The sequence below is a fragment of the Trichosurus vulpecula genome, chromosome 1, assembly GCF_011100635.1.
Source record: "Trichosurus vulpecula isolate mTriVul1 chromosome 1, mTriVul1.pri, whole genome shotgun sequence".
NCBI classification, from domain to species: domain Eukaryota; kingdom Metazoa; phylum Chordata; class Mammalia; order Diprotodontia; family Phalangeridae; genus Trichosurus; species Trichosurus vulpecula.
Window position 1 is genome coordinate 347,468,646 of NC_050573.1, and position 21,924 is coordinate 347,490,569.

A 21,924-nucleotide genomic window follows, 5' to 3' on the forward strand; every position below is an offset into this window, starting at 1 on the left:
TCTCAAAAAAAAAGCTGTTTTTGCATGCAACTGAGAAATAAGATATATAGGGGATGATGCATAGAAATCTATCCTGCCCTACAAGAAAGTAAGGGGATGGGGCGGGGGAAGTGGGGTAACAGAAGGGAGGGCTGACTGGGGAATGGGGCAATCAGAATATATGCCATCTTGGAATGGGGGGAGGGTAGAAATGGGGAGAAAATTTGTAACTCAAAATCTTGTGGATATCAATGTTGAAAACTAAAATATTAAATACTATGAAAAAAAAGAAATGACAAGCAGGATAGTTTTAGGAAAAAAAAAAAAAAAACCTGGACTTATAGGACTGATGCAAAGTGAAGTGAACAGAACCAGAACACTGTAAACAACAGCAATATTTTAAAGATTATAAACCATGAACTTAGCAACTCTGATCAATACAGTCCCAAAAGACCTATGATAAAAACTACTATTCACTTCTAGAGTGAGAACTGAAGAACTCTGAGAACAGATTGAAGTATAATTTTTTCTCTTTATTTTTGTTTTGCAACATGACTAACGTGGAAATGGTTTGCATGACTTGTGCAAATACTTCACATGTGTAATCGATATATTGCTCACTTTCTCAATGGGAGGGGGAAGGGCAGGAGGAAGAGAATTAGGAATTTAAAGTCTTAACAAAGGAATGTTAAAAATGAAGAAAAAATATCATTTAAAGCCAAAATCTAAAATGAAAATGTATTATTCTATAAGCGGAGGGGGGAGAAAAAGCAACTTACTCTGCAAAGAACTTTTACAAGTATTATCTCATTTGATCTTCACAAAAACCCTGCAAGGTTAGTGTTATTATTATTCTTCCCATTTTACAATTGAAGAAATAGAGGTTAAGTGACTTGCTCAAGGTCATGCAACTAACGTCTGAGGTTAAACTCAGGTCTTCCTGACTGCAGGCCCTACTTTCAATCTACTAAGCTATCTAGCTGCTCAAACAGGCGTTTTAACTATTTTTGTGGACCCACAGCTTTGACTGTCTGGGGAAACCTATGGACTCCCCAAAATGTATTTAAATGCATAAAATAATAGAATTACAAATCAATTTTGTTGTTTTCCTGATTTTGTCTATCATTTCGCCCACTACAACAAGCCAACTCTCTTTTAGCCATTCCTCAACTGGTAGGCATGTACTCAATTCTAGCTCTTGGAGAATATTAAAAAAAAATACTGGTATAAATATTTTGGTGCATATGAGGCCTTTTTCCCATTGACTTTAGCAATGCCCATAGGTGGAATCTCTGGGTCAAAGGGTCTGGATGTTTTAGTCGCTTTCTCCCTAATTCTAAGTTTCAGATTGTCTTGGTTAGTTCACAGCTCTCCACACCCCCCCCCCAAAACCCAAACAAACAAAACAAAACTAAACCAAGTTCGAGACCCCAAGAACTCTTCTCTATAATTTATTTGTGAAATAAAGCTTTGTTCTAATTCAAAATTCCATAAGCTTTATTCTCATGAATGATAGCACAATAGACGATTTAATAGCTCCTCTCTCTCAATCCTATGACTTATATTTTCAGAAAAAGAGATCCTAATGAATAACTTACAAGCAATTTATGATGTCTAATATTTAACCATCACAAACTAATTAGAATCCAACTATTCAGGCTGATTTTGAGCCTTTTCCTGAAACTCTTATGCATCAAATTGAGGATGTTAGACCTTTCACTGAAGAAAGCAAAATTTCTCTGTCACATAAACATACTTTTACACTCATCAACTCCCCTTGCCATGTCCAAAACTTTATTATGTCATAGATCCCTCTGGCAGTTTAATGAAACCCAAGGACCCTTCTTCAGAATGTTCTTAGATGCATAAATAAAATACACAAGATTATAAAGAAAACCAATTATTTTGTTTTTTAAAAAAATATTTTATTGATATTTTATTTTCATATCACATACATTTCCCAAGACAATTTTCCTCCCTCCCCCTTCCACAGAGCCAACTTCCAAAGCAAAAAAGGGGAGAAAAATTCACCAACCATGATACAGAAAAAAAAAAAAAAGTCTGACATTATACTGAGTGTTCCAAAACCAGTCCCCCATCTCTGCAATGGAGCAGAAAGGTGTCTTCTTATCTCTTTTGGGGGATCAAGCTTGGTCATTAAAATTTTGAATCACTTAGCTTTGTTGCTGTTTTTTTTCTCCCATTTACATTTTTGTGATTATTGTGCATATTAATTTCTTACTTCTGCTTAATTCACTTTCAATCAGTTCATGTAAGTCCCCATATTTCTTTGTATTAATCATTTCTTATACTACAGTAATATTCTACTATTCTTATGTAATGATATACTTATAGGATCATAGATTGGGGGCTTTAAACTCCCTATTTTACAGTTGAGGAAACTAAGGCACAGCAGTTTATGGACTTCCTCAGGGTCCTACATTAAGTATCTAAGGCACTATTTGAACCCAGGCTTCCTGATATTATGTCCATCACTTTATCCACTACAACAGGCTGACTCTCTTTTAGCCATTCCTCAACTGATGGACATGTATATCAATTCTAGTTCTTGGAGAGTATGGAAAAAAATACTGGTATAAATATTTTGGTGCATATGGGGCCTTTTTGCATTGACTTTAGTTAGCATAGATGCCCATCTCTGGAATCTCTGGGTCAAAGGGTCTGGATGTTTCAATCACTTTCCCCCTAATTCCAAGCTCCCGATTGTCTTGTTTAGTTCACAGCTCTCCCAACAGTAACATTCTTTATCATCTTTGCCAATTTGCTGGGGGTAAGACAAAATCACAAGTGCTTTTCTGAGTTGCATTTCTCTCTTTTTTTTAATGATCTGGAAACAACATTCATTCAAATAGTTAATAGCTTTAAATTCTTTTGAGAAGTATTTCTCTTTTTGCCACTTGTCTATCTGGGGATGACCGACTAGATCTTTCAAGGTAAATTCATGGAAGTTATTTTTAAAAGTCACTAGTTGTTTTGATAGATTGTACAACAGACCTTATTATTTTTTTAAATCAAGGCCACCCTACATGCTTTGATAGAAATGAGAAAAAAATACCATTATTATGTTTTAATAAAAGAATGACTAGAGAGAAAGAAATTCTCTTTTTATCAATTACTCTATGGCTGAGAAATGCAAACTGAGAATTGTGTTCAATCTATATAATCAGACTAGAGTTTTAGCTAAAGGCTTGCTATGTATTATTAAACTTAATTAAGCTAGTTTTTATTAGTAAGTTGTTAGTAAGTCTGACAAAATGATATAACGTGTTTCAACTGTACACTCATGGCAAAAAATTGCTACATGGATCTTTTAGAGGCATTTCATTCATTCATACACACACGTATGTATATATAGCATAATATGTATTATATATTATATAGTGTATAATATATACACATATATATTCTATATCTATACACATATACATCAACACATAAAAGGAATTATACACAAATGCTAAAAATATTTTTTCTCTAAATCTTAGGTAATGCTAGCCATCTGATAAATAAAACTTGAAAATGTAAATTTTTTCAATTAAATGATATTAACTTGAAAATACTAAACATTTCTAGAAATATAAAACTTGAAGATTACCTTGTACAAAAAAATCCTGTGCTTATCAAAGAATCTGGGCAATATAAACTGACAAAAATAAAATAGGATTAATTCAACACTACTACCCAAATCACTTAAGTGGCTACTTTGTTTGTTTTAATACATAGTTTCTAGAAATCCTGAAGCAAAGAAAAGTATATTTATTCACAAAATGTTTGGGACAGCTTAAGAATTCCCCTTCAAAGCTCTCATTTTTAAAAATATCTGCTTGGTTCTAACTACATAAGGAGAAAGTCCTATTCATAAATTAGTTGTCTTTTACTATTTTCCATACTTGCTAGCCCATTTTAACAAGGAAAGTTCATTCTACATTTAGTTAGCAACCAACAGCAGCCACAACACACACCATCGACCACAGCATAAGTGTCAAACATGGGGCTCATAACCCTCCAAAGTGCAGCCTGAACCAGATTAAAACATAACTGGGGAATATTAAGCAAAAAAAAAAATACAATAAAACATACATGTTATTACATTTTTAAAACTAAGTCAATATGTAGTCCATAGGGATCCTTATGCATGCATTAGTGGCCACTGTTTCTATCTGAGTTTGATTCAACTGAACTATGGTACCTGCAAAGACACTCTAGAAGTACTAGCGAGTAGGCAATAGTAAATTACTCAAAATCTTAAATAAGGACTTCCTGCAATGGTAAACATTTCATATCAAAGTCCCACCAAGAAATATAAAAACTAAAATAATTGGCACTGAATATGAAAATAGGGAAAAATCATTTTAGTATTTTCAGTTCAAAAGATCTGAGAGTCTTTCCAAACACAGGCAAAATATATCTTAAGACCAAACATCTTGTAGATATCGTTTTTCTTCTCGTAATGTAGCCAACATTTTCATTGCTTCCAACTTTTCAACCCCAGCCTCCTTGCTTAAGATCTCCACTAAAGCATCATTCACATCTTTCGCCATTCCTTTTGCATCTCTGGAAAGCAAGAACATTTTTAGTTTGATGTAATACTTTACTAGCAAGGATAGCAAATTTAGCAGTACTCTAACCAAGGCAGGCAGCACAAGCTCAAACACAGAGTAAGGCAGGACCTCAGAATCACCTGAACAGAACATGCCACTAGAGAACTCTTTGGCTTACACTGATTAAGGTTGATTCAACTCCTGTACAGCTGATCAACCAGTTATAAATCCACTTACTGTATAGTTGAGAAATATTAAACTCATGGCCAGTGGCCCCACAAAATCCTCAATTGTGGCCTGAACCATATTAAATATAATTGGGATGTGTTTAACAAAATACATGTACAACAACACAGATAATGCTAATTTGTGGTTTTCTAAGTCAATACGTGGCTGGTAGGGATCTGTTTCTATTTGAGTTTGATATCATTGGTATGGTTCAGATTTCTCCATCTCATCTTCCAGGAGGCTATAAAACATCGTAAAACATTCTGCCAAAATTCAGATACACTATACATATTTTCCCTGGTCAACTAGTATAGTAACTTTACTAAAAACATTCTTTTGTCTCATAATTTGGATCTGACCATTATGTCATAATTAAAGTTGACACAGGTATTTTGTAACAGGGTCTATCACGGTAGAACTTACTTTGAGTATGTTCAGAATGGCTATTCACAGCTGCCAGGCCCAATTACGTTACCAGAGCTGCTACCATCTAACCTGCTGTGGTTAGGATTTTGGGTAAGGCTATCATCACTCTAACAGTTTTTATACTCAATCTCTATGATCTATAATAATGGTGATAATACATTTATCTAGTACTCAGTGGTTACAAATTCTTCATACGTATTATCATTTGATTTTCACAACTACCCTGTTTAAGTAGGGTACATACATTATTAGTGACTTGCAATCTAGATGTCATTGTGGACTCTTCATTCTCACACCCTCTATCCAATCTGTTGCCAAAATCTGTTAGTTGTAGCTTTATAACTCTTTATTCTTCTCCTTCTCTCTTCTGACATGCCACCACCACCCTGATACAGGTCCTGTTCACTTATGCTGGGACTATGCCACAAGTCTCTCCCACTCACCAGTCCATCCTCCACCCAGCTGTTAAAATGATATTCTTAAAGTGCAGGTCTAACCATGTCACTCCCCTACTTGATAAATTACAATGGTTCCCTATCATCCCCTAGGACTAAATGTAAAATCTCTGACAGCATCAAAAGGTTAACAGACTAGTCATATAATGATGAAAACTTAGGTTTCTTTTATGCAACAGGAGAAGTACTAAAACTGCATATTAACATTCATCTAACATCTAAATTGGATGTCCTTATTTGGAAGACTGAGGTGAAAATTTATACCATTTTAATATAGGCTTTTAACCCCTTAATACTTATGTGCTCTAAATGACTATGATAAAAAATGGTTTTTGTTAGCACTAAATCTTATCTATTTCCATAATATCAATGAGTTAAATCAAAACAGTCATTGCATTTAATGATAATTACTAGGATTTCCACCAAAGGATCAGGACCCAGAACTAAAAAAAGATATAATTCCTTAAGAAAATAAATTCCAGGTGTGTCAGTCTACTCAGAAATACTTTGCATTAAAGAGGAAGGGAAAAAGGTAATTTTCTTCCTGGCATCAGCAAATAATTCGTGTAAAATATAAGACCCCATATATATTCCTCCGACTGGTTTAATTACATAAGCTAGATTAGTATGTATATATAGCAAAGTTAATCTTCATCACCATCTTCTATCAGGACATTTTGTATGTGTGATTCCATTGGTTGGGCGGGGAGTGTGTGAGTGTGTGTGTATGTGTGTGTGTGTGTGTGTGTATGTGTGTGTATGTGTGTGTGTGCGCGCGCGTGTGCGTCTGCCTGTCTGGCACCTTCTCTGAAACAGTTTTATTTAGGTGCCTGGTGCCCTAAGACCTTAAATGATTTAACAGCCAGAAAGTATCAGAGGCAGGTCTTGAACCCAGTTCTTCTCAACTACAAGGACAGCATTCTCTTCACTATGCCACAATGGTTGAATATCAAGTTTTAAGTGTCAAAAGTATGTTCAAATGTAATTTTAATACTTCTGTTTTTGTGCTTGAGAAAGTATTTCTTCATTCCATGACCAAATTAATACTGAAAGCTATCTGTTTACAGAACTACTAATTTCTTTTTCCTACTTTTTGTATGAGGGTCAAATCCACTCACCCACACACATAGATATAACCCTTTTCCTGGAGAAGGATTCTTGCGATCTTCTGTGAATAAAGCCGAATATTATCTTGCACATATTTTGGTGGTTTATCTTCCCCACTCTCAGGAATATCTCTTGAGAAGGAGACTTTCAGCTCAGTTAAAATTCCATTTTGAAGGAAATGGTTTAAGTCTTCTCTGAAATATAACATACAGATAGATAAGGTTAGCTAGTTTTAAAAAAGGCTGAACATTAGATGTTGTATTAGCCAATGGTCAGCTGTAAAATACTAGAATACTAAATGATGGAATACCTGAATAAATAGTCTCTATCCTTATGTCTGCAGCCAAAAAATAGCCACATGGCTCCAAAATTTCCATCTGGATGCTGTTCCTGGATCTTTTCTCTAAATGAAAAAGAAAATAATGTCCTTGATATTGGAATAAATGTAAAAGCCAAATTTCTCTGCTGTTAAATAATACTGTAAAGCAAAGCTGGTTAGTTTTTAAATTGTTTCTTTTCTATTTCATGTTTAATGTTCTACCTTGAAGATCAATCATTTAACTAACTTTTGAATGTTCACGGCCTGATCACAAGAGCTGGTATCAAAAGGCTTAAAGAGAGCGTCTCACTTTTCAAATCAAAAGCATTATTAAAATCTAATTTTTTAAAAAAAGTGTGAGTATATAATTTCTAAACACCGAATGGAAAGTATTAGCTAAGCTAGGTTACTAAACAAAGAATTTGAAAACTATGTGAAATAACAGATTTTTTTCATAACATTTCAGACTCCCATCTCCTTAAATGATTGAAAACTTTGAAGAAACAATGAAATTTCTAGTCATAACAACTTAGAAAAGCAAATAATATAAAATTTTATAATTTACTGTTTCTGCTTTAACATCTAACACTATAAAAACCAACTTGGATTTTGTGCCTATCCTATAAATGAAAATATAACACATTAATATACTCAAAAATACTAAGGTTCAATCTATGAAATGCAAAACTCTCTTCATTAGTCTAAAAAAAGTATGAGAAAAGAAAAATAAAGGAAAAACATTTTCAGTTAATTGGAAACCATAACCAGAAAACAAATTAGGAAGTTGAAACATGAGCAATTACCAATTGCTGAGTCAGGCCAGGTTATCTAAATTTGCCCCAAATTAGTATCAAAATTGGCCCCAAGGGATGGAATGTGATACATTCACTACCTGCCAAAGTCTCTTCTCCCTTCCTCCAATTTCGTCAGTTCTTTCCCTAAAGGACAAGGAAGCTGTACCTAAGACTAGATGTGGCTCAAGCCAGCTGGCTGACTACAGCCATTTGGTGTTGGCTTTCTAGTCATTTAAGGGCATAAAAAGTTCTATCCACAGGGTTTCTGGGCCCTTCAAATTTGATGTATGCCCTAAGGTTATGGGACCTGGATCTACAGGCCAGACCCAGGCTACAAATGCCATGGCTAAGTAAACCTCCCTTCCTTAACTATTTTAATCTAACACTGAGCCTAAACTAACATGGAACTGTCCTGAATCAGATCAGGGAGAAATTTTTTATCTCTAAACATTTTCATCTACGAAAACGAGAAAGGACAAATCATTGGGCATTTAACTAAAGGAAAAAAAAAAACAACTTCCCAAAATCTTAGAAAAGTGACAAATCAACTCCCCCAACTAAAAAAAAAAACCAAGACAGAAATTTTGAAAATCAAAGATAAATAAAATTGGGGGAAAAACACTAATAATAATTTTAGCTAGCAACTTAAAAAGAAATAAATTGTTTATATCAAAAGTGAAGATGAAAATTCAGAGCAAATGAAAAGGAAATGATGGAAATTACTAGACATTATTCCTCTCAATTATATGCCCATAAAAACCAAACTTAGATGAAACGGATAAATACAAATGTAAAATATTGCGATTAACAGATGAAATAAATTTAAATAATCCAACGTCAAACAAAAAAAAAAAAATCAGCCAAACCACAAATGAATTCTAAAGGGAAAAAAAGCTGAAGGATCAGATGTGTTTACAAGTGAATTAATTCTATCAACCATTCAAAGAACGATCGACTACAATATCATGCAAACTGTTTGCAAAAACTTTTCCAAACTCTTTTTATGATATAAATATGGTCTTGATTCCCAAACCAGGAAGAGTTAAGAGAGAAGAAAAACTATAGACTAATATATCTAAAAAAAAGCTGACACAAAATATATTGGCAAACAGGATACAAAATCATATTAAAAGATACCACAAACAGGTTGGATTTATACTAGGCATGCAGGCTGGGTTTCAATATAAGAAAAACTAAACACAATACATAAAATTAACAACAAAAATAATTTTAAAAACACCTGATTATGTCAATAGATGCCAAAATGTTTTTTTAAGCAAAGTCCAACATCTGTTTCTGATAAAAACACCATAAAATATAAGAACAAATAATATGGTAAATAGCATCTAAAATTAAAAGCAAACAAATACATAATGGAGAAATGTAGGAGGTTTTTTTCCTAATAAGATTAGAAGTCAAGCAAGCATTCCTATTATACTACTATATGCTACCTAATACTAGAAATGCTAGGTATAACAATCAGGCAAGAAAAAAAAAATCAAAGGAATAAAACAGTAGCAAAGAGGAAATAAAACTGCTGAGTTCTCTAGATGACAGGATAGTCTACCTAGATAACCCTAAAGAGTCACCTAAAGATTAAAACAATGAATAATTTAGCAAAATATAAAATGAATACAGAAGAGAAGAAATTCCACTCAAAACAACTACATAAGCTATAGTACAAGACATACCCAAGAACTATATAAATGTAACAACAAAATACTCTATATAGAAATGGACAAACCTAAAAACCAAGAGAAATGTGAATTGCTCATGGGCAAATAATGCCAATGTTAATAAAAATGACTATTAATTTAATAAATTAATTTACTTATTCAATGCCAAATCAATTAAGCTACTAATGAATTATTTTATGAGGCTAGAAAAAAATAATGAAATTCATCTGAAAGAACAAAAGGTCAAGAATCTCAAAGGAAATAATGAGAAAAAAAACCTACGGGAAAGGAAGTTTAGCAATATCAAATTTCAAAATACATAATAATACTGGTCCAAAAATAGATAAATCATCAGAATGTATTAGATAAACGGCACACAGAAACAAATGACCGTACTATAAAATATTGTTTGACGTACCCAAAGGCCTTAGCAATTGGGGTAAGGAATCACTATTTCACAAAAACTGCTGGGAAAACTGGAGAGCAATCTAGCAGCAATTACATACAGAACAACATCTCACACCTCATGCCAAGAAAAACTCTAAATGGGTACATAAGCATAAAGAGTGACATCATAAATTAAAGAGCAAGAAGGAAATTATCTCTTGGACCTATGAAGAGGGGAGGAGTTCATTGCCTCTACAGAAAAGAAAGGTTCATGGAAGATAAACTGGACAATTATTATATAAAATATATAAGTTTTTGCACAAAAAGAATAGTTAAAATCAGAAGAGAAACAGACAGGAAAAAAATTTGTAACAAACTTTTCTGATAAAGGTCTTATATCCACAATACAGGAGGAACTTGTTCACTCGTTTCAGTCACGTCCAACTCTTCCTGACTCCACTTGGGGTTTTCTTGGCATAGAAACTAGAATGGTTTGCCATCTCCTTCTCCAGCTCAATTTACAGATGAGGAAACTGAGGCAAACAAGGTTAAGGAATTTGCCCAGGGTCACACAGCTAGTAAGTGTCTGAGGCTGGATTTGAACTTATGGTTTTCCAGCCAACAGTCACTGCATCAACCAGCTGCCCATGAGGAAGAGATCATCATAACTCCTACTGGCCAGACTGTGACAACATAATTGTACAGACAGTTCAGAGGCCTGGTTCACAAGAGTGAGTGTGTGTCTCTGTATAAGTGCATGAATATATGTATAAATACACTCACATACTACAGTGGACAGAGCCTCTGGTCTTGGAATCAGGAGTCCCGAGTTCAAATGTGACTTCAGACGCTCATTAGCTATGTGATCCTGCACAAGTCATTTAAGCCGTTTGCCTCAGTTTCCTCTTCTGTAAAATGGAGATGATAATAGAAGTTACCTCTCAGGTTCTTTGGAGGATCAGATGAGGACATATATGTAAAGCACTGGCATATAGGAGTTAGTTGCTACTGTTACTGTTATTATTTCATGAATATTATTATTTCCACTATACAGGCACATATACATGACATATTTCCTTTGCAGTATCTGCACAAAGCCTTACACCTAGCAGTAAATATCCACTGAGTGAGTTTTTTAAAAGAATATTGAACATTTCAAACTCTTGGGTTCTTTCTTTCAGTTGTATTTGAACTTGGGGCTCAAACCTCAACTTGAGGTTAAGTTACTAGCCTACAGCTATGGTTTAAGTTTTAACATGATGTATCTCACTCAAAGAAATGAAAAAAATTTGGTGTCCAGAAGAGTCATTGCAAAGAAATCCTTTCTTATAGGATTTCTCAAATCTTCTCAAAAGGAAGCAGAAAGAAAAAGTATATTTGTCTTTCCATTAAACTCCCTTGTACTGTCCCAAAGACCTACATAATTTTTCCCCCTTCTTACTTAAAAAACTTTATTAAAGTATAGTAACCTTTGGATGGTATTTCTGTTAAATAAAATTCTAACATGACAGTGATTCATGAAAGAATGAGTATTAAAACTCTTTTATTGAAAATATTTCAGAAATTGACTTCAGGTCATTATAAATGAAACAGAAGTGGGCTTATTGATCATCGGTGTCATAGTTCAGACACACAACTGTCTTAAACAACTAAAGTGAATTAAACACTGAGTTATAATTTGAAATCATATCACGAATCACAACTAGATAAATAACTTCTTTTTAAGGCTGAAAAATAAAGCTATGTTCCAGAGAACAGAAATAATGCTAATTATGTCCTGGATCTAAATATCAAACCTTCAGCATTAGGCAAGAAAACAAGTCATGGATTATCAAGAGCCAGCAGAATAGGCTGAGTTTTAAATTTTCTTATACGTCTTTCGGGAAAAATCATTGGGGGAGAGAGAGGATGACTTCTTACTTGGAGAAACTCGAAAGACAGCAAAAAATTAAGGGTGTTCATTGTGTGAAAGACATTAAAAAGAAGCTGCCTTCAACTTTGCTGTTGTCTTTTTTGAAAGCTGCAAGATGTCTACATGATGTATAAGGCACCAAAAGCCACTATTTGATTTCAAATAAAATCAGAAATAGAATTCATTCTGGAAAAATATCTTTACTTACTGACTATTCACTGCAAGTTCAACTTAATTCATAAACTGCTGGAATATGTTGCAAAAAGACCACAACTGGAGTCAGTTTTCAATTAACTATACCAAAGGAATTTTATGGGTCCTCATAGGATAGTGAACTCTTCCCCTTTACCAAGACTACTGATGAACACTGGAATAGATAATCCAAAAATTATATTGGCTTTGAAGTTGTTTTTTTGGTTTTTTTTTTGTAGTTTGATACTGGGTTGGGTGGCAGGGATGAAGGAGGGGGAAGAGTGCAAGGAAGAGGGATAGGTAAATTTATTCTCTCTACTCTTTTTTTAACTATGAATTACTTAGGTAAATATTAAAAATTATTTTTTATGTCCTTATATCCCTAATAATAATGGAATGAGAAAGTTAAAGTGCTGGGTGGCAGGGGGGATGTTATTCCAGGATTAAATATTTGTTAGAAAACAGTCTAAATGTAGAAAATCAAGAGTTTAGTATATCATAGCTGAGGCAAACAAAAAAACATATTTTACGTGTAAATCTTGTATTTCTGAACTCTCTTTAAAAATAAAAAAGCAGGGAGTGGAGCATGAATGCTTACAAAAAACAGCTTAGGGCAGGACGTGTGATTTCACTGATACTGAGAACTTCCGGATTCAGGAAGTCCTTCTACCAATCCAGGTTAGTACATTCTCTGAAACTTGGTTGTCTAGAACAGGTGTCAACCTCAAGAGCCTACTGAGCATAGCCTGAATCAGATTAAAATGTAATTGGGAAATGTTTAACAAAACAAATAAAAATACAATCCAATACCGATGATGTCAAAGTGTGGCATTCTAGGTCAATTTGGACTGCAGGGACCTTTTCTGACTTTCCAAGGGATACACAGCCAATATGGCTTAGAGGCACGAATTTAACTTCTTCATTCCCAGGAAAACTCTCTGCCCATTATGCCAACCTGCCTCAGTGTTTTAAAGAAAACCATTCCATTTATATATGAGCTATATACAGTACATAGGAGTTATTTCAGATACAGAGGTAAGTACTATTTATAGCTTTCAATGTCACATAGTTTTGTTTAGATACTGTTAATGAAACTTTTGAAAATTACTAACGGCGATATTTCTTCATGAAGTCTCTGAAATAATGGGATCTCATCCAGGTACTGTTTATAAATGGTGTTAAGGATCCTGTAGATAACTTCTTGAATTCTATAACATGAAAGATTATCTGAAAAGAGGCACTGACCATCACTCTCCCACCAGGATTACAAACATTTGAAATGCATGGATAAAAGTAACATGTTGGCAAAGTAAATCAACACTGCTCATTCATAAAATTCTATATATACGTTCACAATTGAGAATTCTGCAATATAACATGACTAGCTGCCACCCTTTTAAATTATTAGCATTTACTTTATACTCCAATACTTTAGGTATGATTATCAAAAATGTTTTTCAAGAATTTTGAAAAAAAGTACAGTATCATTAAAAATTGCCCAAAGTTAGCCAGGAAATAAAACTGAAGGTCCCTATCAAATTTCTTTCTTTTTTCTTTTTCAGGTCTAGAAGTGAGATTTTTTTTTTTTTACAAATATATGTATTTTTTATTTCACTTTTCAGCACTGATTTTCACAAGAGTTTGAATTACAAATTTCCTCCCCATTTCTACCCTCCCCCCCACTCCAAGATGGCATATATTCTGGTTGCCCTGTTCCCCAGTCAGCCCTCCCTTCTGTCACCCCACTCCTCTCAAATCCCCTTTGCCCTTCCTTTCTTGTAGGGCAAGATAAATTTCCACACCCCATTGTCTGTGTATCTTATTTCCTAGTTGCATGCAAAAACTTTTTTTTGTTTGTTTTTGAACGTCTGTTTTTAAAACTTTGAGTTCCAAATTCTCTCCCTTCTTCCCTCCCCACCCACCCTCCCTAAGAAGGCAAGCAATTCAGCATAGGCCACATGTGTATCATTATGTAAAACACTTCCACAATACTCATGTTATGAAAGACTAACTATATATTGCTCCTTCCTAACCTATCCCCTTCTATTGAATTTTCTCCCTTAACCCTGTTTCTTTTTCCAAAGGGTTTGTTTTTGATTACCTCCTACCCCTATCTGCCCTCCCTTCTATCACCCCCCCTTTTTTATCTTCTTCCTCCTTCTTTCCTGTGGGGTAAGACACCCAATTGAATGTGTATGGTATTCTCAACTCAGGTCAAATCCGATGAGAGCAAGATTCACTCATTCCCCCTCACCTACCCCCTCTTCCTTTCCTACAGAACTGCTTTTTCTTGCCAATTTTATGCGAGATAATTTATCCCATTCTATCTCTCCCTTTCTCCCTCTCTCAGTATATTCCTCTCTCATCCCTTAATTTGATTTCATTTTTTAAGATATCATCCCTTCACATTCAACTCACCCTGTGCCCTCTGTCTATATATATATGCACATATATACATATATATACATACACATAATACATATATATATATACACACACACATACCTACACACACACACACACACATGCATATTCCCTTCAGCTACCCTAATACTGAGGTCTCATGAATCATACACGTCATCTTTCCATGTAGGAATGTAAACAAAACAGTTCAACTTTAGTAAGTCCCTTCTCTTTCTTGTTTACCTTTTCATACTTCTCTTGATTCTTGTGTTTGAAAGTCAAATTTTCTATTCAGCTCTGGTCTTTTAACTGAGAAAGCTTGAAAGTCCTCTATATTGTTGAAAGTCCATATTTTGCCTTGGAGCATGATACTCAGCTTTGCTGGGTAGGTGATTCTAGGTTTTAATCCTAGCTCCATTGACCTCTGGAATATCGTATTCCAAGCCCTTCGATCCCTTAAGGTAGAAGCTGCTAGATCCTGTGTTATTCTGATTGTGTTTCCACAATACTCAAATTGTTTCTTTCTGGCTGCTTGCACTTATCAAAATTCTACCCTGCACTAGAAGACATTAGTTTTTCCCATTAATCAAAAACATGGTTGTTCTTTGAATATCAAATAAGGCAGAACATACCTATGCTGTAGGAAACCAATAAAAGGTGCAATGCCAGTTCCAGGACCAATCATTATAATGGGTACTGAAAGGTCATTGGGTAGTCGGAAAGAATTTGTGGCATGAGGGAAAATGGAGATCTGAAAAATTAAGAAACATAATTACAAGACTGAATGAATACCTCTGAGGGGGAGAAGGAAGAAGTCCAAAGCAACAATAGATGATGAAATCTGAAAGTACACTTTTCTCAAGAATCACCTCTGAATAAAACAATAGCATCAACCTTAATGAAACCATGAACAAATTCATCACAATGAAAGAAAACAGACATACAAAAATGAAGCTGGAAGGCTTTTCTATTTTTCTTCCTAAATCCCAACTGTGTTTTTTAAATAAGAATAAGCTACATTTTTAAGTAAAGAAAGGGTACTGAGTACAAAAGATTTATCAAGTTTTTCTTTTTACAAGTTAGAGTATAAAAATGTATTTGAGTAGGAAATCCAAGGTCACAGAGGAAATGAAAAAGAAAATACAAATATACATGTATATGTGTGTGTGTTATATTGCAGACTGGATGATTATGTTTTTCATTGGTGTTAAGAACATCATTAGAAGCTTCTGTCTAAAGCATCTGAAGTTGTCTTTTTGTCCTTTAATCCACAGAAAAACCTACTAGCTAAATTCATTAGCAGTCAGAGTGTAGCATTAGCAATGCAAAACTGACTGTCAAATCCAAGCACTGATTGCTTAATAAAAAAAATGCAGCTAACTAAAGATAAATATTTTAATATATGCCAATGTCTATACACTTTATATGAAAAATTATCTTGACCATTATTATATGCAAAATTTCTAAACACTAAACTGATACTGGACTTATATCACAGAAAGGAACCAGAACTCTTGGTAATTTCAGTAAAATTCTTGTTTTTAAAATGTCTAACTTCTTCCTTTTCTTCTTTGCATTGTGGGGGCAGCCTAATAAAATAGCATGGTTTTTTCATTATTTTTCCCCCTAAAAACCACTATATTTGTTAGAACACCATGCCTGATTTTACAGTTCTTCCTTACTTTTTATACTTGTAAGGATAAGTATCAGGAATCAAGTTAAAACTTTCAGGGTCAGTTCTACAGCAATTTCTTTTAGTAAAAGAAGCACAAATTCTCAGATTCTTATCATTTCACATCAGCCTAATAGACTTGGAAGCCTTATGAGTGTAGATGATGGAACAATTTCTTTGGGGACAAAAATATATTGTAAAATTCCTCCCTTATAAAGGCAGTATGTCCAGAAAATAGAAGACGGAAGTGAAAGGCATCATGGCCTAGCAGCTGTCATCCCCAAGGTTCTCACATCTACACAAGAAGTATTTTAATTTCTCCCCAGAGGCTAAACACTTTCCAACTCAAGTACTTTATATAAAGTAAAAAAATCATTAGATAAAACTAGAAATCATATCTTATAAGGACAAGAAATATACTGAGGACTTTAAACTAAGCCTGAGAAAACTCCCTTATTTCAATGACCAACAGCCCAGCATAGGAGAAGTACTTAAGATTTTTCCAAGGGTCACATGCCTGTGTATAAACTAGTCACAAAGGCCAGGGAACAGATGTAAATGTAATTTATGGATTAAAGAAATAAGCTGTCTTCTTCAGTGCTTTTGGTCCTCTAACTCAAAAGTGTAACAGAAAAAGGACAGGGGAAAAGAAACGGCAAAAAGACCACAGTCTAAGATGCTTGTTAGGACAACAGTAATTTCTAGTGTTTATATAAGAATGTCTTAAATTTTAACTTAAGTTATACTGTAAACTTAAATCTGGGTGTACTAGGGATAAGGGGGGAAGGAAAGGTAGGGTCAATGATGGAGGGAAAAAGATGAAAGCCTCTATTGTCATGGTATTCTGGCCTTCCTGAAATAATTTCTGATAATCAGGAAAAAAAAAAATTCAAACTCCTTCTAAGACCATAAAGAACAGAGGAAAACAGAAAAACAAACCATATTATGTGAAATTTGTTTTCCAGGGTGAAAAGTAAGACTCAGAGAATATGCATAAAATATGACAACAATGTTTTCCTGCACTTAAAATAGCTGGCATTCAAATAAACACATAATTTTTTTTAAATTCAGAATTTGATAATAATAAAGAATGCACATTTCAAATATATATTTTGTATTTTCATTAACAAGATATTAAATTAAAAGTGTACATTTTCATCTTCAGAATCTGAAGACAACAATGTAGAATAAAAGAGGAATCTTTTCTTGAGGCTAGGAATAATTCTTTTAAGGATGACAAAACCTTAGAGTATTTTAAGTACCTTTGGAAACCCAGATTCAACATTATTTCCTCGTGAGATGTTCCCATTTCCCTGAAGTACTGAGTCAACCATTAAGGCCAGCCAGCCCGTACATACTCCTTTTCGCAAAGTCACAGGTTCCACACTGGACAGAAACTCTACAATGTTAAATGCAAAATGAAGTTTCCCTGGGTGAAATAAACAGGAGCTGCAAAGATACAGATAGCAAAAAGTCATCAGTTCTATATTTGGACTATTATATAGAAAACAATGTAGTTTCACTTGGTGGGGTAATATTTATTTATGGGGTTTTATCTACCAGTCTGCTCTCCATGAATGAAAATATATACTGCTTTGCTAGATGAGTTTTCATCCCTACTGATAACATTCAGAAAGATTTCCAAATGTCTGTTCTTCATGATTTGATGAAATTTATGAAAACTGACTAGCACAGTTATTTTGACCGTTATAAATTCCCAAATTAGCTACAAAGGACCTGTGAAGGAAGAGGATATCTGCATCCAGAGAAAGAACTGATAAATACAAGTATATACAGAATGGTTTTACACGCACACACACATTTGTGTCTAATGATAGCTGTCACTAGGGCAGGGAGGCTGGGGAGAGGGAGAAGAAAAAAGGGGAAAAAAGTTACATGATAACTTTATTATATGTTTAAAAGTAATAGCAAGTTGTACTGAAAAGACTTGCAGTTTTGTGTGCAATCATCTTTTTTCTATTCTACTGTTATGGAAATGCTTGTTTTATTTCTTAAGTTCAGAATAAATTAGAATTTTTTTCAAAAAAGAAACTATATAAAAATGATTCAGAACTTACTAGGACTGTTTTTAACAAATGAATTTTATGGGTCCTCATAAGATAGTGAACTCTTCCCCTTTACCAAGACTACTGATGATATTTGAAAAACAAAACAAAACAAAAAACTTAAAGCCAAAATGTTCAAAATGGAAAGACCAGAAAAAGGCATAAAATTCCCTTCCATTTTATAGGTCAAGATATATAAGATGAAATGGTCCCTTTTCATAAAACCAAAATAACTGTGTGTTCCCTATGTTCCTCTCTCCCTGAATCCCCAACCAATGTAACTCTATCCCTTCTAGCTTCTTGTGGTATTTTAGAAGTCAAAGAAGAACCAAGGTAAGGAAAAAATTTATTTTCAGTTAAATGGTTTCTATTGTTCAGCCATTCCTCTAAATAGTAGGTTACAAAAAGGTATCAGGTTGTGGAGTGTGGACTTTATGCTATAAATAATGAGGACCTCTTGGACATTTGAAACTAGGCTATAGATCCCTTTAAAAAAAAAGTCTTTTTATTTTAGTACACAGAGCACCAAGTATATAGTCTCTAACATGGAGCAAGCACTCAACATTTGATGAAATGAATTTTAATTTAAATCTTTTTATCTGTACATTTGAAGATTATGATAAACTCTTTGGAATAATAGTGCTATTTTATACAAAGTACAGTACCTTGCACAAGAATATGGTCTGGCTCGAAGCTTGGGAAGGTGTTCTTTAAAAACAAAAAAAAAAGGTATTGATAAGAAAATAATTTCTTCAGTACTAAAAAGGAACAGTGATCTTATTCACATCAATATTTCCTACAATAAAAGACTGTAATTAACATGGTAGGCACTCAAGAAATATTTGTTGATTGACTGATCTCATTCTATAAAACTCTTGTCTAAGCCCTGGAGACATTCCTTCAGAGAAATTACATTAAACATCCTTCCATCCATGGTCCGTATGACAATGAAACACTGTGTTCTCCTCAACCTGCAAAGACCACAGTGCAGCACACAGTTACCTGGTACTGGTTCTTTTTCCACTCGATGACAGTGTTAAGATATGTTCCAAAGCTGGTTAGTTCTAGTAAGAGTAAGATATTGCTCCTCTGGGCCATGTGATATGCACTAATTTGGTTCCCTGGAGTCAAATTACTTCTCTAGAGCAGTGGTGTCAAACTGAAATAGAAATGGGGCACTGAACCATACATAAGGATCTTTGTGGGCTACCTACTGACTTAGAACATTAACACCATCTGTGTTCTATTGTATTTTTATTCATTTGTTAAAGATGTGCCAATGACATTATACTTTGGTTTCCAAAGTGCTGAGAAATATGGGGAGGGGATTTGACACCTCTGCTACAGGATGATAACCCACAGCCTGAAAGGCATGACTAGACCTCTTTTTTTTTTTTGGAAGGGGAAAGGTAGGGCAATTGGGGTTAAGTGACTTACCCAAGGTCACACAGCTACTAAGTGTGTCACGTGTCTGAGGCTGGATTTGAACTCAGGTCCTCCTGACTCCAGGGCCAGCACTCTACTCACTGCACCGTCTACCTGCCCCAGACTAGATCTCTTTTAACATCATGTAGACACAGGTACACTTTGGGTATGACTGTTATAACCTGCTGTCGTGACATGACCAATCCATTTCTTTTTTTAATCATCCATTTTCTACATGATGTTTTTCATAACACTTGATGAGAGTCATCAGAAGTAGGATATACTTGGACTATAATTTTGCACCCTAACATTAAGTGACTCAAAGTAGGTGTCGGTTTTCATTGTGTGTGATGTCACCACAAGAAACATAACCATGTAAAAGACATCTGAGGGAAAGACAAATGTTCATATCATTAAGAATATATTGGGACAACTTTGGTTGCCTGTTTAATGACTGCACTTGTTATGGATATGTATTAAATATGATAACCTCTAAGGTTAACAAAGCCCCTTTCCATCCTATCAACCAACTGTGATAGCCAAAAGCCTAAATATATGAAACATGAGGTAGTGGATGAGCACAACACCATAGAAGCTGATCTATCCTTCCCCCTTTCCTCTTCTCACCCCTAATATAAAATCTATGAGAAACTAAGTCAGTCTGGATGCTGCTACTCTTTCCACAAATGTGATGTTTCATATTAGTGGGGAACCAGTTAGGCCCAGGAAATGTGATGCTGGGGGAATTGAACCAGCATGCATCAGGAGGCCAAAGGGAGCAACATCTTACCCTTAGTAACCTTGACTAATTGGGAAAATTGTATTCCTATAGGAATAACTGAAAAAAGTGGACCAAGGACATAAAATTTGTGTACTGCATTAGTTTCAGTTTGGGAACACTGATTCACTATAGTACTGAAAAGATTAAAATTAACCCTGTATCATTTTCGTATTGATCCCATTTACAGTTAACTGATTTTTGTCCTGTAACTGCCCCACGTTCTAAGTCTCTAAACTTAGTTCAGAATTCAGCTGGTCTGTAATGGGTTGTTTAGAAATCCAGTTCTCTTTCTTATCATTGTTTTAATTCTTGCCTCAAGGAATTCTGCTAACCTTGGGGTATGTGGCTAGCCATAAGGGAATCAATCCTATTATCATTACACCACACCAAGCTATCCTTCAAAGATATCTGGTTTGCAATCGAAAGAAGCCTGGGTCACTACCTTAAAGATAGATGCAAACAATCATCATTTCTTAGTCACAGGAGGTAAGGAGGGGAGCTGTCCCTAGCCCCTATTCCCAACTTCCAGCTAATCATGTTGTTCCCCACACCTCAGCAATGTAATCAATCATGATGTGACCTAACCTGTTCTATTCTTTGTTCTGTACTCCCCAAAATTTATAAAAGGGGGGCTATCCTTTTGCTTGAGGACTTTGGCTAGAAACTGAGGCAGCCACTCAACTATCTTATTCTCAGGATTTGCGCCCTGTGGATACAATGTTATTTTGCTCAGAGAAATGGGTCTCAGTGTACCATCTTGTTAAATTTCACCCACAAAAGTACAATTAATCAATCAACAAATATTTATTAAATGTCTATGCGATATGCACTTTGCTAAATGCTGAGTATACAAATACAAACAAACAATTTCTACTCTTAAGGAGCTTACATTCTATCAGGAGAGAAAACATGTATATAAATACATATGTGTGTGTACACAGATTATATATATAAACATATATGTATATATATTACACCGTAGTTGAATACAAAGTAGTTAGGAGAGAGCACTAGAAGTTGAGGGGTAAGGAGAGTCTTCATGAAGATGCTGCTTGAACTCCATACTGTAGGAGGTAAAGGATACGGCAAAGAGAGGTGAGGGAGATGTATATTCCAGGCATGAGTAATGGATAGTCTAAATGTGTAAAGATGGGAGATGTGAGAATCATGTCTGAAGAAAAAAGAGAAGACCAGTTTGGCTGGATCAAAGAATATGGGAAAAGAAGTAATGTATAATGAGAGATATGGGGGTGCCAGGTTGTCTTTAAGAGACAAATAAGAGTTTACATTTCTTCCTAAAAGCAATAGAGAATCACTGGATTATATCAAACAGAGGAGTGATATGGTCAGATTAAGGAAAATCACTTTGGCAGATGAGTAGAGGATCGGTTGGAGTGAGGAGGAACCTGAGGCAGGAAAATCAATTAATATGTCATTGCAATGGTCTAGGAAAGAGGTAATAAAGGCTTAAAGGTGGTGGTGGAGGAGAAGAGAAAAGGGGTCAGATGCAAGAGGTTGCTGTAGTGGTGAAAAAGCAAGA

At 34.7% G+C, this 21,924-nt stretch overlaps 1 protein-coding gene across 5 annotated transcripts in view; it reads right to left on the reverse strand.

Annotated features, from left to right (window-relative positions):
• Positions 1-3,454: 3,454 nt before the first annotated feature.
• Positions 3,455-21,924, reverse strand: part of MTRR (5-methyltetrahydrofolate-homocysteine methyltransferase reductase) — a 48,809-nt gene continuing 30,339 nt past the window's right edge. For all 5 annotated transcript variants that reach the window (XM_036760185.1, XM_036760157.1, XM_036760174.1 and 2 more), the window contains exons 10-15: positions 18,844-18,886; positions 17,375-17,561; positions 15,073-15,191; positions 7,068-7,160; positions 6,769-6,951; positions 3,455-4,554 (exon numbers count right to left, since the gene is read on the reverse strand). In XM_036760185.1, the coding sequence (XP_036616080.1) occupies positions 4,410-4,554; positions 6,769-6,951; positions 7,068-7,160; positions 15,073-15,191; positions 17,375-17,561; positions 18,844-18,886 (770 nt within the window). In that variant the 3' untranslated portion in view covers positions 3,455-4,409. The remainder of the gene's footprint in view (positions 4,555-6,768; positions 6,952-7,067; positions 7,161-15,072; positions 15,192-17,374; positions 17,562-18,843; positions 18,887-21,924) is intronic.